Raw genomic sequence first — 24,983 nt, 5'->3', positions numbered from 1 at the left:
GTGGGACTGTCACGCGATCGCGAGCGGCTCGATTTGCAAAACACCCCTAGTTACAAGGCACGGATCGCGAGCGGCTCGATTTGCAAAACACCCCTAGTTACAGGGCACGAAAGTTACTTAGTTAAGAATAAAGATGAAACTTTCTTGCATAGATATGTGCTATGTATTAAAATTTACTGGTGTTATACTTATGTATCAATATAAGAAAAATTAATCCAAAGAATAAACTATTTTAATGTCTAACCTAGACCATGCAATTGCTAATAAGGAATTTTTTTTAACAAAAAATGGGTAAAATATACTTTACCGCCTGTGGTTTAGCGTTTTTTCACATAACTTTCTTGTGATTTCAAAAACTATATATAACCCCTCTCATAATTTGGACTAAAGTGTGAAAGTCACGAAATTTGCATTCCATAATGGAATCAATTAAAATGTCAAAAGTATCATTTTATGAAGTTAAAAATTATTAAATAATCACAGAAGGGTTATGTATATATTTTGAAAATCATAAGGGAGTTATATGATAAACCATTTTAGTTTTTAAACAAGGATATTCTTGATATTTTTTTAGGATTCCGTTATAGAGGATCATTTTTGTCACATTGACACTTCAGTCTAAACTATAAGGAGGTTACGTATAGTTTTTAAAACTATGAGGAAGTTATATGAAAAATTACTAAATCGCAGGGTTTAAAGTATATTTTACCCAAGAAAAAAAGGGTGGTTGACGGGGTTACTGAGATGTGATAAGGTTTCTCATTAGATTCCAAGTATTCTTTGAGTCTTGATTGTCGTGGGGAGATTGTGCTGCAAAAATGTTTTCAGTGGTGTATGTCTAATTATTAAAAACTATTTCCTACGGTAAGGAGATAAGCCGATAAGATAATTGATTTGAAAGACGAAGAAATACATTGATAGAAGTGAATAAGCTTTAAATGGATGAGGTACAATGATTTGGGTAGCATGACTATGACACAAATTTCACCATATCAAAAGGGAGGGAGCAAAAAAAAGGGGCGAGGAGTCTCGTCAGGCACTAGAAAGGAAAAAGAAAGAAAGAAAATAAAGAAGAGTCCCCACATTGAGGAAACTTTAACAGCAACAATTGATCCTGCATCCGTAACACTCACTCATGTTTGTATGTATGGTCCTCGTGGTCCTCTTGGAATTGGGAGGATCATCATCATCATCTTTATCTGTATCTAATGATACACCTTCCAGAATAGGACCAAACAAGTAGAAATTTAAGATCCAATCTTAATTGCGGGTGATGGTTTTGGTGAAGGGTCAAATACCCCCAACCCCCCCCCCCCCCTCCCCAAAAAAAATCCTGTAAATTTTTATTTATTATTGGTTTCCTTTGGTCTCCCAATTGCTCTGTACGAAATTTAGTCCAATTCTTCTGATCAATCATGAGAATGTCAAAAAATGTAGATGGTAAAGCATGAACTAGTAAATCATGCCGTAGTGGCATTTATAGTTATGTATCCTTTTTAATTGCGACTGCAACATATTAGTTTTGGTAAGTTGCCAAAGTTCCTATGACCCTTTAGATGGTTTCTTCACACAAACTTTTTTCCTCACTTTAGCTTTAATAATTGGATTTGAGAACTAAAAGGTTCTGATGTTCTTTTTTCCAATTGGATAGAAATGAATGGCCTCCTAAGGAATCAAATCAAATGAAAAGCGCTTGTACCTGATTGATGATCACTATCTAATACTACTAAGAATTATTGTCCAATTAGAGTGGTTTAAAGTGTTTGGATTGTGTTAACAGCATATCATACTTTAGAGCATGATCGGGACTATGAAAAGAAACATTAACAGAGAACGAGTCAAATCATGGGAGAAATATCAGTTTTGTTTATTTTGGTAATTGATCCATGACATTTTACTTGCCATGTTGGTATCCCGCGGGACATAAACAGAAAGATGGAAAGGAAAGATTTTCCTTGTTCTCATTGGGAATTGATCGTTTTGAAAACAAGTAAGTGCATTATACCATGTTGTAGTAGAGTAACAAATCATACTTGTAAATTGAAGCTTCTTTTCCACTAGGTTAGTTTGGTAACTCGGTAAGCATTTGGTAAATAACAAGGAAGAGAAAATGAAGAAAGGGAGACTCCTAAAGTATTTTTATAAGAGAGCCAAGAAGAAAATATCTGCATTTAATTTGTTCGTGTTCCTTCATTTATTTATGGTGATCAGATGCCACAACAGGAGGTGTACTTTTGCTCTGAGCTGGGTTCAGAGTTAATTTATTCCCCTTGTTACTGTTGAGATTGCATTTCTGCAGACTTTGGACAAAGTGATGCAAATTGCAAACCATTATTTATCAATCAATCAATCTAACTCGAATAATTGAAAACTGTAGCCTGGCTCTATTAAGCAGCATAGTAAAGTAGTACTATGGTAGCCAGATTGGTGGTGATAGGAAGGAGTATTGACTTGGAAAATTTAGCTGGCTTTCTTGAGATCGACATTTCGTCTGTCGAGAGGAGGACACCGCGGGAAGCATCTCTGTCGGGTGGAATGTAAAAGTAAGTGAAACGCCACCGTTTCTTTGCGTCGGTAAACACTGTGCATTGATGCATGTTTGCCATTTTACACGAACATGGCCTTCTCATCTCTACGATGGTGTTACTTGTTAAGTACAAATGTAGGTCGAGTAGGAGTTGGAGATTCCTAGTAAATTTCTCGTTTGCTTAAAATTCTTAAAATTTACTAGCCGGAATTTATTTGTTTAAACCATGACAAGTTTAAGCAAGTTTTGTTTTTCACATAAACTGTTACTTTAGAGTCCAAGATGTGTTTGGAATGCACATTATTTAAATACATTGACTTTCTTGTATCATCAACACATTTTTTAATCACTTTTTTATTTTACCTACATCACATCAAAAATATGTTACAGTATTTTTTCACAAAATTATCTCAAATAATTTATTATCCAAACACACTCGAAATTACATTAGACCCTTCTCAATTCGTTTTATGTGCTACTAGTGGTCCTAAGCTGCTAAGTCTCTTATAGCCAATAGTACTACAAAAAAGAAAAAAAAAAAAAAAAAAAAAAAAGAGGCTGGCTTTACAGATATCATTGAAAATGAAGGTCGCTAGAATTGAAGTACTATATGACTGTAAGAACATAGTGGTATACTATTGGTATGTACAAATTCATTAGCACTTATTTTCCTTCTACAGTTGTACTTCAAGTTCAATGTCGATTACTCAAGGCATTGTGCCACAACGCTTAGTATTTCCATGTACGACCACTACTTCAAGTCAGGTTTGCACTTAAACAGAGTACTAATTCCACATTGTACCTCTCAACTCGTGCAACTTTTTCATTTTGCATCTTAAACTTTAATTTTTAATTTTAGACGCTTTACACATTAAACTCTCAATTTGAGATACTTTACATTATAAATTCTCCGGTTATTAATGACAATATGTTGGGAATGATCAAAAAGATCAAAGGGATTGTGCGTAGAACAAACTGGTCAAAAGTTTGTTCCATGTAATAACAAATATATTATTGTTAACAAAATTAACTGAGATAAAAAGACAGTTCAAATAAACAACAAGGTATTATTTTGTTTTAGTTGTGATCCCTTTAATCTTTTGACCACTTTAAGCACATCGTCATTGATTTTTGTGATTTTTTGTTCTGTTAATTTTGCTAACTTTATTGTTGATTGGATATAAATAGAATTAATTTGAGAGTTTAGAATGTAACGTCTCTGAAATTGAGAATTTAGGGTGTCAAGTATTAGAAATTGAAATTTAAGGTGTAAAGCGAAAAAGTAGTACAACTTTGGGAAATGCAAAGTGGTGTTATCCTTAATTAAATCATTCATGATCTTAGTTATTAAACAACTCAAAGAATATATATATATATATATATATATATATATATATATATATATATATATATATATATATATATATATCCTAACAACCAATGTTTTGAAAAACCAGATCGGACTGCCCTAACCTATAAACCAACCATTTTTGCAGTCTATTTTAATCCAAAAATTCAATTAAATCCATCAAACTCGGTCAAGAACCGATTGGACCAAGTAAAACTAGAAAGGTCAAATAGAATTCACTAAATCTTTATTTTTTGAAAAAGAAATTTTCAATTGTATTTAAATTTTTAATACTAAAATAAATAAAAAATGATTAAAATTTTAAACTGAAATTGAACTGATCAAATCGGTTAAACTGCAAACCAAAAGCTCTTACCAACTCTCAAAAAAAAAGTTTTTTTTTTTTTTTTTTTTGTATGCGAAAAGCCAATTTAAGTATAACAAAAGAATCTTCCAGCTATTATTCAACAAAATTATACACTACTGCTTATTGATCAAGGAACGAAAAAAAAAAAAAGGAGAAAAACTAGATTTGTGCTAAAATTTTGAAAAAGAAAAAGACTAATGTGAACATTCTCTTCACATTTTTCGCTTGCACGGAATTCACAATCTAAATCAGACATCAAAAAAATTGAGAGTATAACAAAAAGATGAAGTTGGGAAAAACCAATTAGTTTACGTGCATTATTCTTGACCCATCCATAATTACAATTTACAAGACCGTACTTATTGGCTACTTGGTTTCATATACTTTTGATAGGACAATAATTAAGGATTGATGAATGAGAAAGCAACTATACAGTAATTTAATCCGCACATTATTGATAACAGTAGTTTAATGGGTGTTCCTAAATCACAAAACCTTACCGTGCACGGTGATAATGATGTTTTGACCTATAATTAGACGGAAGCGTCACATTTGATCTACTATCTATTTTTTAAATCCTTTGCCTTTTCAATTGTCTCTTGCCCGATTCATTACTTGGAAAGCGCTCATTGCATGATAAATTAAAACAGCGATTTAAAACAAAAGCATACAAAAAAAAAAAAAATTTAAACAATTCTTTTGATTCTTATTAAAATAATGACAGTGTGATTTTTATTTTTATTTTTCTAAAGAGTCGTTTGAAGTCACTGTCTATGTAAATAAAATCTGGAAGCAAGTGCGTAATGTCAATTCTTTAGTTTCTTACAAGTAATCGACTGTCTAATTGTCTAAGATGGGTTGAGATTTTTTTTTTTTTTTCTGTGGTCGTCATTGTTAGATACTAAATGAACGAACATTAGACATATATGTGTTGCATCTATTCATTAATATATCTGTACGTATATGTGTCATATTTGATTTGATGTGTTTCTGTCATTAATACAGATTTATTGAATGAAATGATTTTTTTTAATTTAAAAAAAAAAGAGGAAGCATCAAGTGTTGTGGTTACGAAACCTTAATTATAAATTGTACTGTGTTAATTATGGTCGTCGGAGTCATTCTCACGTGGCTGTAAGTGGGACGTCTATTTCATAATCCTAAACTATCACAGCTGTCTGTCCCTCAACCCTCCACCATCATGGTTTCCCACCCCTGAATTTTTAATTCCATGTGTATTTATCATCCCCTCTTTCACTAGGATAAATCATAGGAATAAAATATAATAAGACTTATGTTCATCTCTACAAGAAAAAAACTTTGTGAAAAATTAAGCCAAAAATAATATTCGAATCACTTTTTGGCTTACTGTATTGTCTTCTTTTTTTTTTTGGTATAAAATGATAATATCATTCCGATATCTGTGTTAATGGTAGCAAATACATCAAACATGACAAAGATCCATATAGATTTCAAAGTCAAATGATACAATTGATCTATAAAATTTGAACTAAACCAGAGATATGAAATCAAGGAAGCAAACAAAATGTCTTTAAATAAGAAGACCATGTTTGATCGCTTAATCACCACCTACTCTGGCAATCACATACTTAAAAGAATTGAGTGAGTGTCAAATCTACGTGTGGCCGTGAAAGTGATTGGGAATGACCTTTTGGTTTTGGGATTTAGGCCATTTTTCTGGCTTTGTGCTCAACTTTAATATGCTCAACTACCTCATTCTTGAATGATAATCGTGCACCCTAGAATTGGACCGTTGCATTTTGGATTTCTAATCATAACCCTTGATGTATGCTTTGTGAGGCCTCAATTGATTTCTAGCATTCTTTAGATGACCCAAAAAAAAAAAAAAAATCAAAACTGAACTATTTTTCCATAGGATGGAGTATAAAAATTGAAATACATATTCTTGCCTGACCAGCATGTGACTGGCTCCGTAAAAATTGGCTGAAAAATTATTGAATTGCCTTCAACAAAATCGGTACTGAAAACTTAAAGTTAACGTAATGTAAGGACATTGCGGGATGCCCTGAAAAGCCTTCAAATTTTCTTTTTCAAGTGCAGAACACTTTAATTGGCAGTCATGTGATTAGGCAGCTTTTGCATTCAGATTTCAGCCACTCCCACGCCACTCTTCTCAATTTCTTTCTCCTGCCTTTCAATGTTCGGATTGTAGCTTTTTACAAAAAAAAAAAATTTGCGTTTCCGTAAACATATTTTCAATTACTTTTTTACTTTATATACGTTAAATTCTTACTATATAATTTTCTATAAAAACTCGAAAAAATAAAAATCCAAACAGGATTAATTTCCTTGTTTGTCTGGTTGTTTTTATTTTCGGCAAAAGAAACCTCAAAGTTACTTATAGTTAAAAGAGAGAGAGAGAGAATAAAAAACCCGGCTCACTTTGTAATTCTAACATTTTAAAGTACAGTTTGTCTGATAGGTGCCATAGGGCACCCGTTAAGATATATTTTAAGTGTTATATTTTTAAAAATATAAAATTAATTAAGAAAAGTAAATAAATACAAGAGAGGGCAGGTACAATTAAATAATAAAAGTATATAAATATAAGACAAGATAATAATTGTTATTATGTGTATATATATAGTGAGTTAGATGAATATTTGTTATGTTAACGCGTGCTTTTAAAAACATCCGTTAGAAAAACCCTTTAAAATAACTTAAAGATTGATTCTGTGGATTACTATAAAAACAGGGAAAGTATTAAACTCAGTAACCCGCAAAAGCATATAGTATAAGCGTGAATTAATAATGTTTAGAGCAACTTAATAAACTCATTTCTAATATCTCTATGGAGAGAATTCAACATATTGCCATCAGAATGAAGCCAAAAATGATTGCTAGAATTTCCTTATTCTTCAAATTGCAGTAAAATCAAAAGAAATTTCGCAGTTAGTGCTCGTTTTGTTAGGTGTCAGATCAAAACAAGAATTTATGCACATTTTATTCAGGGACCCTGGAATTACCATAACAAGGCAAATGCCCAACTAGAAACCATAAAGCAGAGCCAGATATCTAAAAGAGAAAGCGCACGTTATCTCATGATTACTGAAAATTGGTTTGTCTGCCTACTGTCCTTTTTATCAATCCCATTGCCAAATTTCTCAAGCCTTGCATCCATTTTACCACCTCATCATTTTAGGAAACCCCCAAAAGCTGGCTAGTGGGTGTACATTACAGAAGTCAATTGCCATTGATGAAACACCCCACCCCCCCCCCCCCCCCCCCCCAAACACAGCTCTTCTTCTCCTGATGATTAATTTTTCTGGCCTCACTTGAAAGACGCCAAATAGGAAACAAACAAAAAACTAGAGAATCCATGTCTAACCTCTTATTTTTGTCATTGCAATTTGCAACCAATTAAACAATCAATGAGCAGTTCTAATTTTTAACCAAACCTTTAAATGGAAAAAAGACAACCATTTCTTTAATGGATGACAATTCAATGTGGTACAAAATGTACCTCATCATCTCACGATAGAAATGTTTTAACGTAATGAGTTTGTTTTGCAGGTTTTAACATTGTATAATTTTACCCTTTTTTTGTCTTCTATAAGATCAAATAGATTATTGTTCTAAGATTAACAACGGGGTTGTCTAAGATAGGTAGCTATTAAATTTCCATTGAAATTGTTTGTTTTTGCCTCGTGTAATAAAGATTATAACTACCAAAATTACTCTGTAGTACCAATTTTTACCTCCCCCTGGATTACCACAAATTGATATTCAGTCTTCCGGAGCACTAGTTGTAACTTATTAGCCCTGTATATTTTGATCAGAAAAAAAAAATCTCGCATAGATAAATTACTACGCATCTTTAGAAAAACTTGTATTTGAAAAACTTATTTTTAAAAAATAGAGTTGTAGCATCTTTAACTGTTTTGTCCCATGTCTATTGTAATTTAACTTGTACATTTTCCAGCACCATAAATCAGCAAACCTGAAAATTGTTGATCAACTTTAATAATGTTTCTAAATGAAAATTTTCAATTAGCCAGAAAGTACAGTTGTAAATTCCCTCTCTCTCTCTCTCTTTCTCTCTCTCTCTCTTTCATATGTATCTGTGCGTGTATATATATGGAGAGAGAGAGAGGGAGGGAGGGAGTAACAAATTGGACTAGTATATTTATCTCTCTTTCATACTAGTTTCACTGACATTGAGAAGTGGAAATTTTCACTTTTTTCTCGAGGGATGATATAGATAGATAGTAGTTTACTAGTAGTAGTCCAGTAGCTGAAGAGAGCTGAAACGGGGTGGCGATAGATAATGCGTCAACTTCACGGAGATCAAGAAATGCAGGGATGAACTGAACATTCAACAGACCAAGAGAGACAGAAAATACCAAGTACTCTAGTCAGTTGTTGTTGTTTGTCTTTTGGGATTCTAGGCTACCTTTGTTTTGCATTTTGCATTATTCAACTCCTGTTTCCCGCTTTTGGGATATCGGAATTCTGCTTCTTCTGCTCATCTGCTGCTGCCGCAATGAATTGAATTCATTCCTCGGAAGGTCTCATTCTTCTCATCCATCTCTCTCTTTGCTTGCTATCTTCATTTATTGCTTCTTCCCTTTACCTTGTTCTTATTCTAATTGTCTTTTTTCTTTTTTTTTTTTGTCTGTTTGTATATTTTTTGGATGCATTGAAATGGGATTTTATTGTATGGCAGGTTTCATTGATTTCTCTGGGGATTGAAGGAAGATGAATACCAGAGCCAGGACTGCTGTGCAGTCTATGAGAGCACCTCCTGTAAAGCAAGAAAAAGTAATCACAGTCTATGTTTACCTTTATCAGCTTTGTACTAATCACAGCCATTCATTCTCCTTACAACTTCTATCCAATTTGTTTATCAATTGGTTGACATGAATCTTCCAGAAATGGCAATTTTCCGGAATAAGAATTTTAGGGCCTTAAGTCCAATTGGGAGGGCTTCAGATGGAGAAATTTCCTGGAAATTTTGATAAAGTAGGCATCTTTCCTATGAATTCCAGATGAATTCTCTGTCTTAGTTGGTTAAATGCAGGAGGAACAGAATTTCTTTGGCTTAATCTTGATTAGTTTTGAGTTTATATTGAATTTTGGATATTGGAATCCGTCCCCTCCACTTTTTGTGTTTCCTATTGATGGTGGGATTGGATCCTCTCTTTCAATAAAGCTTCAAAAGTTTCCTGCTTTGCTTCTAATCCACAATGATTTTGATCTTTCCTGGCCTTTCTTTTTTCCCATGTGTATGTGTCCTTTTTTGTTTATTATGCCATGTCCAATTCTTTTCTTGTGGAAGCTGACAGTTGTATTCTCTTCTTACTGGTTGCAGGAAAAAGTGGAAATACAAGGTAAGAGGATAATGAATGCTCAGAAAGCAACCACAAGACGAGTATCAATCCGAGAAAGAAAGAAAGCATTGCAGCAAGATGTAGGTTTTTAATTATCAATTCTGCATTTTAACCTTTCACAATTTGGTACTAATTTTTGAATTTTAGGTTGACAAGTTGAAGAGAAAACTCAGACAAGAAGAAAATGTTCACAGAGCTTTGGAAAGGGCATTCACCAGACCTCTTGGAGCTTTGCCTCGTCTTCCTCCCTATCTACCTCCTCATGTTAGTCTCTCTTTCTCTTTATCTGCCTGATCTAAAAAACTCTTTCGTTTCCAATGTGGAGGATGAATTTCAGACTAGCTACTGTTTATGGAGAGATAGGAACAGTCTTTTCTGTTTTCTGGATAAGTATTTGTGATATGCAGTAAGGTACTGCATTACAAACAGTGAAATTAAATGTTGTAGTTGAGGCATGAAGGGAGAATGTAGTTGAATAAATAACAAAACTCTTGATTTCATTGTGAAATTGCAACCATGCAACTGCTGTGTGAGACTACCTTTACTGTTAACTGGTTTTATACTGAAAAATTCCTGTCATGGTAAGAAATTGATAAATTCCATGGAGTTTTAATATCTCAAATGTGACCTGAATGCCTAAGATGGATATGTGTAGACACTGGAGCTGCTTGCCGAAGTTGCTGTTTTGGAAGAGGAGGTCGTTCGGCTTGAAGAGCAAGTTGTGCAGTTCAGGCAAGGATTGTATCAGGAAGCAGTGTACATCTCATCGTCAAAGAGGAACATGGACAATTCACATGATGTATGTGACCAGTACCAAACGAATGATTGGAAACAAAAGCAGTCTAAGTTGTCAATTCAAGCTGAAGAAAATTCCATAGTATCCAGAGGGAGGCATTTAACATTTCTCACAGGTAATACTTTGATCAAGTTGTTTTGGCTTTACCTCATGCCTATACCTACTTTCACCCATTTACCTTGTCAAAAATGGATAGGACAACTAGAAGAAACTGTTGCCTCTGTTTGATTTTTCAGATGATGCACGTGGAAAAGAAAATGATTTTTGCACTAATTCAACAAAGAATAAGCAGAAACCTCCAAGTACCAAAGCACCAACTGTCAGAACTCCTGTTAAAAGGCCTCCATTCGAGTCCAGATCAGCAGACAAGCGCTTAGAACCCAAGAAATTACAGGTGCTTACTTCATTCTTTCTTTGTAAATCTATGAGATATATATCCAATCAAATGACCACAGGTTCTAAATTTTCAGTTAGATATGGAGCATGAGTGCAAAGGGAGGACTCCTGTTCCTGGTGATGAAAAATCATCAGCAACTGACAATCCAAACAAAATTTCCGAAAGCATTTTGAAATGCTTATTGAGCATTTTCTTAAGAATGAACTCCAAAAGGACTGGAAGCATAGCAGATTCATTACCTTCACTGTCTACATTGAGTTCTTGTGAGGGCTTTGAGGATGCAGATTTTAAGGATCCATATGGTATCTGCTCAGATTTTGGCAAGAGAGATATTGGTCCATATAAACATTTATTTGCTATAGAGGCAAGCTCTATCAATCCAAACCGAACCACAGTATCCGTGTTCCTACTTCAAAGACTAAAGTAAGTTACTGTCATAATCAGGTCTAAACTTTATCACTCATTCATACTTTTAATGGTGCTCTTACATGTCTCGTCTCCCTTGGTTCTCAGGGTTTTACTTGAGAAATTATCATCAGTTGATTTAAAAGGCCTCACTCATCAAGAGAAGCTTGCTTTCTGGATCAACATTTACAATTCTTGTATGATGAATGTAGGTGTGAGATTCTACATGCATTAATGCAGAATCTATCTAAATCTCATTTCAGCATTCATTTCCTATATGCATCATGGTTCTATATGCAGAACACCATTTCTCCTACTCCCAAAAGAGGAAAATAGATGAAACGCACTAGATAAAACTTTCTATACCACCTGTATGTTTACGCGTGCTCAATGTAAGTAATTGATGTGTAAGTTCTTTACTACCTTGATTCAGGCATATCTTGAACATGGAATACCAGAGAGTCCTGAAATGGTAGTTGCATTGATGCAAAAGGTATTTCTATTTGAGATGTCTTGTCCTTTATCGTGTAATCTAAGAGTTTTTTTCCTTCTCAAAATGGAAAGAATGCAGTAATCATGAGTTGGGGGGGGGGGGGGGGGGGAGGAGCAGAAAATGATCTTGAGGAAAAGCAAAAGGAAAATGGGATTTAATGCATTATGTGAAAGAAAAATTTATGCAAGCTTAGTTACCAGAATAACATGTTCAAAGATTTGAATGACTTACAAAAACTGAACGTTATTTCTTGCATGCATTATCTGCATCAGAAGTGTATATGGATGTATGCTCTTTTGTCTCATAACCTTCACAACAATATTCAATAACAAATTTGATACATAATCTCAAATGATATTTCTATATAGACGAAATACTATGCATATCTTGGTGATACTTGGCTTCTTATAATGCAGGCAACCATAAATGTTGGAGGTCATTTTCTCAATGCAATAACTATTGAGCATTTCATACTCAGACTGCCATATCATTCAAAATATGTAAGATGAGTCTTTATCAGACAGAAGTACCAGCATTATGTGAAGTAAAATTTAAAGTAGCTTATATCTTATCTGGCTATGGTGGTGTCTTTTCAGACTTTTGCAAAAGGGGCCAAAAATGAGGAAATGTCAGCACGTAGCATTTTTGGATTGGAATTATCAGAACCACTGGTTACATTTGCTCTTTCCTGTGGAAGCTGGTCTTCACCTGCTGTAAGTTAGTGCACAGAGTAGACAGAATTCATTTAGTCATCCTCAATTGGAAGTGTAGATTACTTGGGAAAACGATTGTTGACTCCTGCCAATATGTATTGTTGACTGCAATTGTCTTAAATTTGCATTTACCAACATCTTGCCTAGTGTACTGAGGTGTGTATAAGATTTGAGACTCGAAAATGCTGATTTGAAGTAACGTTTTATCAATCAGCAGAATTTTAGTTTTTACATCAGTGCATTATTGAGTTTTTAGCATGCCTATGCTGTTAATGATGAGGTTTGCTTTCTCAATCAAGGTGAGAATGTACACAGCAGCTGAGGTTGAAAATGAGCTGGAAGTGGCTAAAAAGGAGTACTTGCAGGCCACAGTTGGCATTTCAACTACAAAGAAGGTGGTGGCAATTCCAAAACTATTGGATTGGTATATGCTTGATTTTGCTAAGGACTTGGACTCGCTGGTTGATTGGATATGCCTTCAACTACCGATTGAACTTGGAAAAGAAGCGATTAGCTGCCTTGATAGGGAGAGAAATCAGCCTCTGTCACAATTTCTTGAAATTGTGCCGTATGAGTTCAGTTTCAGGTACCTATTGCAAACATGAATAAATTTTGGTTTAGTTCCTTCCTCTACATAGTATCATTGGTTAGTCATTGGGTCTGTGTATACATCTATAGATACATGATGCAAGAAATGTATAATCTTCTCCACTCTTGTAAGTAAATTTTGACTCTCAAGAAATTTTCTGTTGAAAGGGTTCAGGCTGTATGAAGTTTTCATTTTTATTCAGGATTCAAAAGAAACAGCCAGCATTAGATAAGCAAACCAACTCTGTTTAGTTTTCGTTGTAGAAAACCGCAAGTACTTATAGTATTCTACGTGAATATATGTGATGGTTGATGCTTTCTGCTGTGGAGCAAAGTTTTATTTATGAGTCTTCTAGATATAATTTCTCAATCACCTCCTAAACCACAAGGTCCAAATATAGGACATGTGACATGCTATGGTGTTAGAGACAAGAAAAGATGCTGTGTTTAATTTCTATAAACACAGTATTGAGTGTGAATGAGAGTTTGAGAAAACTCAGTATTTGTGGCACTGGCCTTGGCAACAGATAGACACTTACTAAGCAAAGGAAGAAAATCGAAGTGACAGATTTTTCATTTAAGAATTTAGGTGTGAACAGTGACAGGCCATTACTCAGGCATGTTAATGCCGCTAGCTAATAAAAGAGGAGAATATGTGGGTGGGCCATCTCTGCGGTGTGAAATCATCTTCATCAAGACTTGGGTCACTCAGAGAAGGCATCCATGATCTATGCTGGGAGACACCTAGTGGCTAATGGCATAAGTTCATGCATAACCACCACAAAGTTCTATCCTTGGCAAATTCTTATTGCATTTAATACAGAAAAACCATCAGAAATTAGACTCAACTCAAGAAAAGTTCCACAAAATTCAGCTCTATTGACCATGACTATGATAGAATTGCCACCAGCATCCTTTCTCAACGGTTATTTAATTCCTTGGACAAGCCAACTCAAGCCAGCTGTGATGTGCGGCTTTGGTCGACAAAATTGGAGATTTCAGTTAGCTAATAAGTTTTGCAACCAATTTGACTACAGAGAATGGTCAAGATTCAACACTGCCTTGCTCTGCATCTTTTGCCCTGCCTGTCTCCTAAATGTCTCTTCTTCCAGAGTCAAATAATTAGTTTTATGTGTAGAGAATGTATATAAAAACCAACATGTCAATCTAAACTCCACAGGCCAGTCTTTTGCAATGAATCTGACCACCTCTTTTCTCAACTCATTCGTTATTACTTGTAACGGGGAAGCTTTCAAAATGGAGGAAAGCTCTCATATCGTTAAAGATAGATCTAGATGCCACGAATAAGTGGTGGTGGTAGATGCATCTTTTTTTTTTTTCAAAAAAAAAAAAATTAATGCAACCTAGGCTTGTGATCGAATTGGCCTAATATCCACTCCAATTCTGTGATACTTCATTCGGAATTAACTGATACTTGGAGTATCATTTATCTTTAGATTATGCTAAAAGAGTTTAATTAATTAGAATTAGCATAATCCAGTATTGATTAGATTCTAGGACTGCATACAAGTCGAACTGCTCACGAGCCGATCGCGAGCAACTCGAGTCAAAGCTCGATCGAACTCGAGTTCAAGCTTGCTAAAATTAAGCCAGTTTCATTGAGTCAAAACTCGATTCGGCTCGTTTGTAATCATGATAGATTCTAATAGATTTTAACTTTTTTTTTGTCCATCCGAAAAAAATTCTAAAATCTAAACACAAAGGCGAGCACCAACACAAGAACAAAACTGATTTTTCAAAATAATCTGAAATTGTGTGTACTTATCAAACGAGAACCCACCCTAAATATATCAAGCGGATTGTAATTGGCTGAATATTAATAAACAAGCAAGAGAACTGGATAGAAACGAAAGGCAGGGAATGCAGCAGGAGGAGGGTCAGGAGTAGAAGAAACGCAGCTAAAGAGAATCAAAATTTGTGCCCATATAGAAGAAAAGCAACTTATCATGCAAGTGCTCAGGGAACAGAGGTGCTAATAGTACCGTCCTTTTCATGTGGGCCGAGTCATCATTTGTCCAAATTTAAGCAAAGATCAAACTGCTTTTTCCAAAGTAAGGGAAGAAGGAACAGGATCACATCCACACTTAACATATACAGACAGCTGAGCCCCTCAAGTTGAAGTAGGTGCAGCGCCTGTGTCTGTGTGCTTGGCAGCTTATTATGCACACCATCATGCAACCGTATCTATAGTGTTTTTTGTCCTTTTGACGAAACAGCCGTGAAGTGGAACACTGGCTAACGTAGACGGATTATTTGAGGAACATGTGATACTCTCGTACCTGCTTCTGAGTTCTGAGGTCTGGTACTTTAATAGTTTTCTTTTGCCTCGATTTTGTGACGCCATGGCACCTTAATATGTACAGCAGCTCAGTACAGAGACAGAGACTGCTGGTGCTAGGCCAAAAATTTAGCATCATGCAGCCTTGTGCAAATGTCAATCTACAAAGAGGAGTTCTAGCAGACTAGTACTTTCGTCCCCATCCATATTACCCAAAGATTACAAAAATTAAAGGACAAAAGAGAAGTACAAGATGGCTTCTTTTCTGCTCCTAGGTTGTAAATGAGCACAATAAATTTTTTTTATTATTTCGATGAGTTTGGAATTATATTTAAATTCGACTTGTTTATTTATCTAATGGAACTTAAACGAACTTTTATCTGAGTTGAATTTGAGTTAATTTCAAGTAATTTGAATTGTTTACATATAAATTTTAAAATGCATGCTAATAGTTACGCTTGAAACTTTATGGAACGGAGGTGTCGTTCATGTTTCATTTGACTGATTGGTGAATCAAATTCGAGTGAACTCTTATTGAACTCAATTCGAGTATCGAGTAGTGTAGTTTATTTTTCAGCCTTGCCTACCCCTCCAAATGACATGTCTCAAACTTATTAATGTATGACAGAGCCTAAAAGATAACGATATGTCACTAATCTTGGGTCACTAGCTTGACTTCCTAGAAGAAAAAAAAAAATTCATGTTGTATGTTAGTTAGAGTAGCTTTCCCTCTTAGCATTTAGATCCTAAGTTCTAATCCTCCTCTCCTTTACTTATTCTTAAGTTTTATTCTTTCCTTACTAAAAGAAATTAAAATAGAAAAGGAGTAACCTTGCCTGTACTAGTACAGTTCATTTATGGAAAGTTTCCTGAAGAAAAGCTTAAAAAAAAGTTTCCTAAAAAAATTGAAAAGAAAAGAAGCAAAATCTATTTTAACGACTCCCTTGGTCTTCAACCAAAAAATTAGTAAGTTGATCTTTTATGTTGGGAAAACTAAGCTTCAAGCTTTTGGAGGAGCAAGTCACGTGTAGATTTCAGGAGCGGCCAGCCTGCACATTTGGGTGTAGCCGTGTAGCCCACTGAAGACGCGTAATGCATTGCAACTAACTGGATCTCCGCAATGACTTGGTGACCGCCACGAGAAAGAAGATCAACTTTAGAGCAAGAAAATGGGCTTTGAAAATCTGAACCACGGAGAGACGGCCCACGAGTCGTTTGCATTCGTCTTGATAGTATTATGGCATTCTGTTGGTGCAGTCTCAAAACAAAAATAAAAAAAAATCAATGAAACCGGATATCATTAAAAAGTCCAACCCTCACTGTAATCTCTTCCGAAAAAGAAAGGTTAAGAAATATGAGAAATCAGGCAGTTCCTTGTGCCATGATGTAGTTACAACTTTCTCTGCAACACACTTAAAAAGTTTATGTTTCGTTCTCTTTGTTTTAGACTTAAAAAGTATTTGATCAAAATCAATTCATGGTCCGCCAAGTGCTGTGCTATAACGAACCTGCCTTTCCTTAGGTATTTCGTTTGAATTTGAAGTTTAGAATACGCAAAGACTTAGAACTCTGAATTCTATTACTTTTTGCTCTCTTTCGATTTGTAATTTTTGTAGCTTGCTCTTTAAAGAAGCAATCTCTAAGGGTACGTACCAATATCAGTCCCTTACTGCTAAACCTGATGCAAGAAGTTAGTATGAGAAGACGAGAATGCTTTTTCGACCAAGCTAGCTGGACGAGGGGCAGGAACAGTTAATAGAAAAATCGTTCGAAGCGATTTTGTGCAGTTCGCACAGGATTTAATTTAATTTACATACGATGTAACTCATTTTACACAACGTATAACTATAGAATAAAATTTTATAGGTTCCACACATAGTGTAAAAAACTATGTGCAAGATGAAATTTGAGTCATACATTTTTTTTTTTTTTGTCAAATCTTGGCCATCAACATTCCAGAACGTTTGCAGGACTGCCCCATTTCCAAGCTACATGCAACAACTATTTTTGTGTCACTGTCATAAAAAATGTCAGGACGTATCAGCATCAACCAAATGGATTAATTTCCGGTTTCAAAAGAAAATCCCATACCATCATCGTGCGCTAGACTACAAATTGAACTTGCATGAAAGGGGAAATGGTACCGACCCAGAAGATCACAGTGATGATGATGCAGTACAGTTCGTTTCTTGTCACGAAGCACTTTCTGCAAAAGGAATATCATCCTTGAGGAAATTGACGCTTAAAATTCTTCTTCTTGTTTTACTGATTCTTCTTGCAGACGAATCAGATATTTTAAGAGTGTGGTTATTCTTTCTCAGAAATTTGGAATGAGCTAGTGTTGTCTCCAATCCATGATGCTTTTCAACTTGTCAGAATATTAATCAGGTGATCATGACATACTTTATTACTCTTATATCGTCTCTTTTTCGCAAGGCTCATTCAATTCTTTCTTGAAGGGGAAAAAAAATGCTGGTAATGGAATTTATGTCGTAAGAACATGGTGTTTCGTTGATGCTAAGCAAGAGTTGATACATAGTATTAACATGCTTAGTCTTAAGTAGCACGTAAATTGGACAGAATTTTCCTAGTTTCTGCCAAAAACTCCTAACATAGTACTCCCCCAATAGGAGTGTTGTCAGCAGCTTTAGAACTACGTTTCTGGTGAATAAGTTCATCCAAGAATATTCAGAAATCTGCAGTCATCAACATGTCCTTCTAGACGGTCGTCTCCCGTGTGCCACAAGCCCACAACGCAGCAGTCTCCCTAAGATTACCCGTTGGAACTAATCAAATACAAATAGTTTAATTCGCTGTCTGAGGTTCCAATTAAATAAATAAAAAAGAAACAAAATGGATGGCACAAGCATTACAAGTCGCTCGCTACCTTGAGATCCCTATGTAAAAAGACAATACCAATAGTTTTTATTATGAATTTTGGTTGTTCACGTCCCTTCTGGGAAGAATATAATCAAACTGGAAGAGAGATAAGAATGAATCAGTGGCAAATATAAAAGCTAAACCTGATGGCTCCATTTTGTCTCTTGCAGTCAAACATAAAATATTCACTTTATTGCTGCTGGCTAACTGCAAACGAGGCTACATACGAGTCGAGCCAATCGCGAGCAATTTGAGTCAAAACTCAACTCGAGTTCGGTCAACTCGAATCGAGTTCGAGCTGATTAAATCAAAGTTTAAGGTCGAACTCGAATTTAAAGATACTCAACTCGTTAACTCGCGAATCGATTCGATTATATATGTATACATATTAGTTTTATTTTAATAGAGAAATTACATATAAATTCATAATATTTTATAACTTGTTAAGTAAAATTACTATTTATCCATTTTTTAAAAAATAAAATAATTATTTTTTATTTTTTAAACTCGAGCTCGAGTTCGACTCAACTCAAAATTGAGGTCGAGCTCGAACCCAAGTTTTACATTGAGAGTTCGTTGAGTTCGAACTTGTGCTTGAGTTTAGTAAAATTAAGTCGACTGGATTAGGTTAAAATTCAATTCGATTCAACTCGTTTGTAAGCTTATTGCAAACTCGAGATATTGCCTATTTTTTTTGAAGCTTATCTAAGAATTTAGGAAAATCTTTTACTAATTTTCTTCTTTTTCTTTTAATAGCTGATCTCCATTAACATCGTCATCATCTAATTTGTTAGAAAGAATTCTGCACGATTAACGCTTGGCAAAATCAAAATTGGATAGTGAATTGCGCAATTTTCTTGCCATAGGTTGATATTAAGCTAGACGGGTTTTTTCTTCTTCTTCTTCTAACGAACTGTCTTCTCCTTCCCGGTAAATAGTAGCTGCCAAATTAGAACATGGTGGTTCACTAGAGACAACGCAAACGATGAAGTACCCCGGATGAATAACCGTTGAGTAGGCCACCAACCAATGCTAAGGACATATTATCATGGAGAACGAAAATGACACAACTCTTATTTTGATGAAAAATTGCCGGCTATACAACCATATGCATTAGCAGCCAGTCTTTCGTCCCAGATTCCACTGCATGCTATCGTATTTGCTGTCCGTGGATCATAGGACCCTGTCTTGTACGTGAAGGAAAATTGTAGTTGTCGGTTCCTTTCGAAATCATCACCTACAAATTGGTAACTAACACTTTCTGGAAAATATTGGAAGGTGTTCAAGCACATTTTCTTCAGCTAAGCTACGCCATATATTTAGCCGATTATTGCACCAACTGAATAAAAGATAGATAACTTTTGAATCTTAAACTTGGCAAGAACGATCAACCCTACTACAGAATCATCTTCTTGTCAAAGTAATAAATTCTCAAAAAAAAAAAGAGCTGCAATTTGATGATTAAATATATATAAAACCTTATATGAACCCGACCAATATAATATAGACAAATAATTGGAAATATATTACTAGTATTAAATTCCGCTGAATTTAAAGTATATATTACCAATATAGACCAATATTCTATGAGAAAATCTTGTACTCTTCTCTCTAGAGAAAATACAAAATTAGCGTGACAGGTAATTCTATATTTCAACTGTAGGCATCAATAGTTTAGGGCATCTACCTGTTTAATTTGATTTCATTTTCATGGCTAAGGGTGCACTAATAATTATTTTTGGGGCAAATAAAAAGGAAAAAAAAAAAAGAAACGAGATTCTGCAACTTCCTTCAATTTAGCTAAGCCTAACCAGGCAGCAACCACCGCCATATGTGAAAGAAGAGAACGGTTTGCGTTCTGGGACTGCAACGCATCTGTCCAAAAGCTGCGCCGAAAGCTGAGTCTATTTCGGAAGTTATTGCTTCATCTACTGCGCTGCCAGATGGAGCCACTGTAGACGAACAATGCAAGATTTTGCTCGTGGACCGTACATTAAATACATGCAAAAAATGTCACAATAAGGCCTTCTTGGATGGATGTGTATTTCTAGATAAAGAGATAGATGGAAAATGCGCGCGAAATGTCTCGAAAATAGCGGTATTTTTTTGACTGGAGTCTACAATTTATAACAAGTATGAATAGATTTATGGCCAGTTGGATAGTAGGTGTAAGAGAATAGACATGCACAGACATCTATGGGCAGTTCGTTCAATTTAGCTATGTTTTGTAATTCTATTAAATCTTGTAATTTTTCAAATCAAATATATCTGTGACATATTCAATGTATTTTCTGTCATTGGCGCGGATTACTTTGCCGAGCAAATCATGATGGACGGACGATTTCCAGTTAGATTATTAATACTATTGACTTATGTTTTATCAAAAAGAGAAATTAGATCATGCAAGTATAAACTTGGAGCATTATTAATATGTTACTTCAATCTCACATGGTAGTCTGTGGCAGGGCTAGCAGTCCATTTTGTCAATAATACCGCCACCGGTTCGCTTTTGCATCACTGCTATTTGTCAAAAGAAAGAAGGAAAAAGCGGAGTGAAAGTCGTATCATTGAAAATAGGAAGTTGCTTTTTACACTTTATTAACTCAGGGAGCAAATGCATTCATGCTTAGAACACAAGTTTGTCATTTGAGTAAAACAGCACTGTTTGAAGGTCCTCCTATTCCAACTAATGCCTAATATCCCACGTTTTAGGCGACTCAATCTCCTTTCTGGCCTTTTGCTGTCAATTTTGTCCAAGAAATTGATCCCTGCATCTAGAAACTGGAGTGTCAGATTTCATACAAATATTTTACCTATTAATTGTGGTCATCTTCTTATTCTACGTTCTCTTCAATTATTCATGCCGTTTACTCAAGCCAAATATAATAGCAATGTCAACGGTGAAGTTCCCCATCATCAATTCCATTTAAATGGCTTGATTACAGCTACAAAAAAAAGAAAAAATCAAAATGTTATCCAGAAGAATTTACTATTCAATTGTCAACTATTATCTTGAGTGCCCCAGAAGAAAATACAAGCACTGATTCAAAGCGAAAAAGAGTTTGAAAATTTATAAAATCTGATACCATTTCAATCAATCTAGTCCAAGATTTCTTTCGCAAATTTTATTTGTTAATGAGATTATTTGGTTCAGGCAAAACTATATTGAAATTATAAATGAAGAGAATCGTTTCCAAAAATCCAACCTAACTAATAGGGACATTAACCCGTTTTGTTGATAGTGTGAAATTACCTCCTTAATTTTATAATTTTAGGACTTTCATCTTTGTGGCTATCGCATAATATCGTTGATGTCGTGATTTAGAGTTGCCGGTGAATTCCAAAGAGAAAAAAAAAAAAAAAAAGAGCATAAAATTGGGTAGAGGCCAGGCAAACGTGACATCAAAAATTAGTTCTCGCGGGAGTGGGACATGCATGCCCCATTGATTCAAAGGTTATTCCGTAATAAGAAAACTACTCCCATTTATGAAAGGGTTAGTATCAGAAACCTCCCTGAGATTTATCATAATATCACCTAGTGCCCTTAAAGTTTCAGAAATTTCATATAGCTCTCCTTGAATGATAATTTGTATAACATTATTGTCATCCCTTACGTATAAAAGTAATATTAAAAAAATGCATTGGAGGAGAGAGATTATATTATCCTCATGCAATTTGATTTGTGAATTTTGAAATATGAAAAAAAGACAAATAAAGTGGAATATTAAATTTATAATATAAGAAGGTGTAAGTGCAATAAGTAGAAACAAGGACGAAATTAAACATTATAAAAAGGCAAAAGTTTCAAGAGATTGGTCACAACAAGGAGGAAATTAAGAGCAAACAAACACAAAAGTTTTGCCACAAAGAGGGAAATTAGTATGAAAATTTTATGAGATCGGTTATAGCAATGACGAACATTAAAAATACAAATTTTTGAATCGTTTGTGAAAAAGACGAACATTAAAAGCAAAGATTTTTGCAACAAAGAGGGAGAAAAATATTTTAGACGGCGTTCTTATTATTTGTTTTTAGATATTTTAGCTTGTATTTTTTAAATATTTTCCCAACCTTTTGCTACTTAAAAAAAGTAGGAAGACATTGGAGGTAACTTTGTAATTTCAATGTCGCCTTTGTAATTTTCGCTTTAATTTTAGTGTCTACTTTGCTTTCAATGAAATTAATTCATTACGCATGTCGTGGCCTTGGTAATATATCTTTTAACTACCATTATCCTTATACTTGAAGGAAAATTCATACTTTGCGGGCCATTAATGCTTGTCGCGCAAAATTAAATCAAAGTACACTTGGAGCTGAGCATCGAAGTCGATAAGTAGAAGAAGGTGACAAGGAATCATCCGACCACAAAAGTAATAAATGGCGGCGGCTTCTTCTTCTTCTTCCTCCTCCTCTTACACCTCTTCGAGTCAATAATATCTGGCTGGTCTTTCTCTCTTCTTTCCTGCTACCGCTACTATTCCAATACTACTTGTAAGCTGCAACTTCCTTCTTATAGCTGAACCAAAGGAGTTGTTAGGCATCTGCCTCTGCTAGTATTTTTGCTTTGCTATTTTCCACAGGAGACTCCTAAACAGCCGAAAGTGTCGGCGAAGTTTGTGGAGAAGATGGAAATTGTGGTGCCAATTCATCAAAACATGGATTTTGATTTCAATAGTGCTCGTTCTTCTCCAATGCATCATTCCAGCAGTCCTTGTACCCCAAAGGCTTTTGGAGGAGATTTCTACTGCAGTGCTCCCGCCAGCCCATCTCGGCTCTCCCAGTTTTACCGGGAGTTTGATGAATTCCTGAGGATCAACGAGAATATCAGCAATGGAGAAGGCTCTTATTCAGAAGCGGCTGTGCCTTTTGACTGGGAAGAAAAGCCTGGTACCCCAAAACCACCCAAGGCCGCCGCCACAAAACATGATGATGATTTTGCTTTTCATGTTGGTCTTGATGATTTGGAAACAGCATCTCTGTCAGCTGAAGAACTGTTTGATGGCGGAGTAATTAAGCCTTTCAAGCCTCCGCCTGGACTACAACTTCCTTCTGCAGCAAGAATCAGTGGCTCAAGCTCAATTAATCTATCCCCAACATCGCCAGTATCGGCATCACAGCGCAAGAAGATTATGTTGGGGTTCTCGCCAAGGTACAAGAGAGAATCCTCCACCCCTTTTAGTCATTCACCCAAAACAACGGGTCAAAGATCGCCGAGGGCCGATAGAGGAAGGGAAAGAGCTCCTGCAGGGATGAAATCATCGAGCCGAAGAGGAACAAGATCGCTCTCTCCTTTAAGGGTTTCTCGGTATCCTTGGGAACAAGAAGAGCAGAGCAGCCAGCAGCAGAATAGAAGCGAGTCATCAATCATTACCAAAACTGCATCTAACTTTGCCTCTTCAGCTTTGGCTTCATTTTCAAAAGGGTACAAGAAATGGAATTTCAAAGACTTTTTCTTATTCCGAAGCGCATCAGAAGGCAGAGCAGCCGACAAAGATCCTCTGAAAAAATATACAGCTGCAGTCAGGAGACGTGAAGATGTGAGGACTTCGAGCATGAGGAGTATTGATAGCCCTTCTGGGTTGGTTCCATCAAGGAGGAGGAGTCCTGTTTCTGCTCACGAATTGCATTATACTGTTAACAAAGCAGTTTCTGAAGATCTGAAGAAGAAGACCTTCTTGCCTTACAAGCAGGGGATTTTGGGAAGACTTGCATTCAATCCTGCAGTTCATGCACTTGCTAATGGATTTGGATTATCTCACAAGTGAATTTTGATCACAGCTGCAGATATCGATTTCTTTTCTTTTCTTTTCTTTTTCTTGTATAGATAGATATTGTATTTGTTTTTTGACACGTTGAAGAACAGAACCGTTCATGTCTGTGCAATCACGATCAAAGCACAAAGTTTCTTTCGATCAAAATCTTCATGTTACACAACCTAGTCTCTATGTAAGAATTTCATGCAATAATTACAAGAAGAAAAAAAACTTCTTCACCTTCTGAGAGATCCATCATGACCAGTGTTGCTGTTGTTGTTGTTGTTGTTGGTTTTTTCTTTTTCTTTTTTTAGTTCTTTTTCTTTTGTGTCTATTTTTATATTTTTTTTTCCCTTTTGTTTTGCCTGGTGGTTGTTACATAGGTAATTGAGGGATGCCACAACTATATTTGAGCATTTCTCTGTTTATCCAAGGTTATCTCAATCTGTTCAATGAGCAATTGTTAATTGCACATATGGAAGAATCACGAACGAAACATTTTGCCACAATGAATCCAAAAGAAATCTGAGTTCCACGAGTCTATATATTCTATGTATTCCTCCATTCGTTTTTATGGTAAGATGAGCAAGTATAAATGAATTCGAGTTCTTATGAATACAAATTGGTAGAAAGCAATTTTCTTTTTTTATTTTGCTTCTTTTATTTTAGCGGAAAAGAAAAGGGTTTAGTTTAATTAAGAGGAAAGGCAGCCATTGGAATGGTTTATGTCTCATGAATAGAGAGAAATAAAAATAGAAATGGAGGAGAGATGTTTATTTAGCAGGGGAAGATTGACCATCTAGATTCATAGCTCATAGCTCATCATCCAAGACCAGAGAGTCAAAACTGTCCCGATGGCATATTCGTCATGGTTGCCAAGTACACGATAGCAATAGACAACGTAAATTGATTAGATGTAGACAACAAAAATATATGCAACAGGGACATGTGCCAACAAAAAATATACTGCTACCAGGTTGCTGAAGAGGAAAGGTGTTGGATACCGACGAAATATGTTGGACAAAGTATTCTCAGTCTTCGTGCA

The 24,983-nt window shown here is 35.3% G+C and overlaps 2 protein-coding genes across 3 annotated transcripts; both read left to right on the top strand.

The window, feature by feature from the left end:
- The first annotated feature begins 8,370 nt into the window (after positions 1–8,370).
- Positions 8,371–13,173, top strand: LOC113714779 (uncharacterized). 2 transcript variants are annotated; one of them, XM_027238846.2, is made up of 12 exons: positions 8,371–8,792; positions 8,951–9,045; positions 9,596–9,694; positions 9,762–9,878; positions 10,270–10,525; positions 10,647–10,804; positions 10,881–11,230; positions 11,321–11,420; positions 11,646–11,705; positions 12,122–12,205; positions 12,302–12,418; positions 12,718–13,173. In XM_027238846.2, the coding sequence occupies exons 2-12, from the start codon at positions 8,983–8,985 to the stop codon at positions 13,021–13,023; spliced, it is 1,710 nt and encodes a 569-aa protein (XP_027094647.1). In that variant the 5' UTR covers positions 8,371–8,792; positions 8,951–8,982; the 3' UTR covers positions 13,024–13,173. The 2 variants fall into 2 exon arrangements, with proteins under 2 accessions (XP_027094647.1, XP_027094648.1); XM_027238847.2 differs by lacking the exon at positions 11,646–11,705.
- A 9,637-nt stretch (positions 13,174–22,810) lies between these two features.
- Positions 22,811–23,950, top strand: LOC113714981 (uncharacterized). The gene has a single exon (XM_027239123.1). The coding sequence runs from the start codon at positions 22,811–22,813 to the stop codon at positions 23,948–23,950; it is 1,140 nt and encodes a 379-aa protein (XP_027094924.1).
- The last annotated feature ends 1,033 nt before the right edge of the window (positions 23,951–24,983 follow it).

Source organism: Coffea arabica, chromosome 10c (genome assembly GCF_036785885.1).
Source record: "Coffea arabica cultivar ET-39 chromosome 10c, Coffea Arabica ET-39 HiFi, whole genome shotgun sequence".
Lineage (NCBI taxonomy): Eukaryota > Viridiplantae > Streptophyta > Magnoliopsida > Gentianales > Rubiaceae > Coffea > Coffea arabica.
Note: the sequence above shows the minus strand (reverse complement) of the source record. Positions and strands in the feature narration are given on the sequence as shown.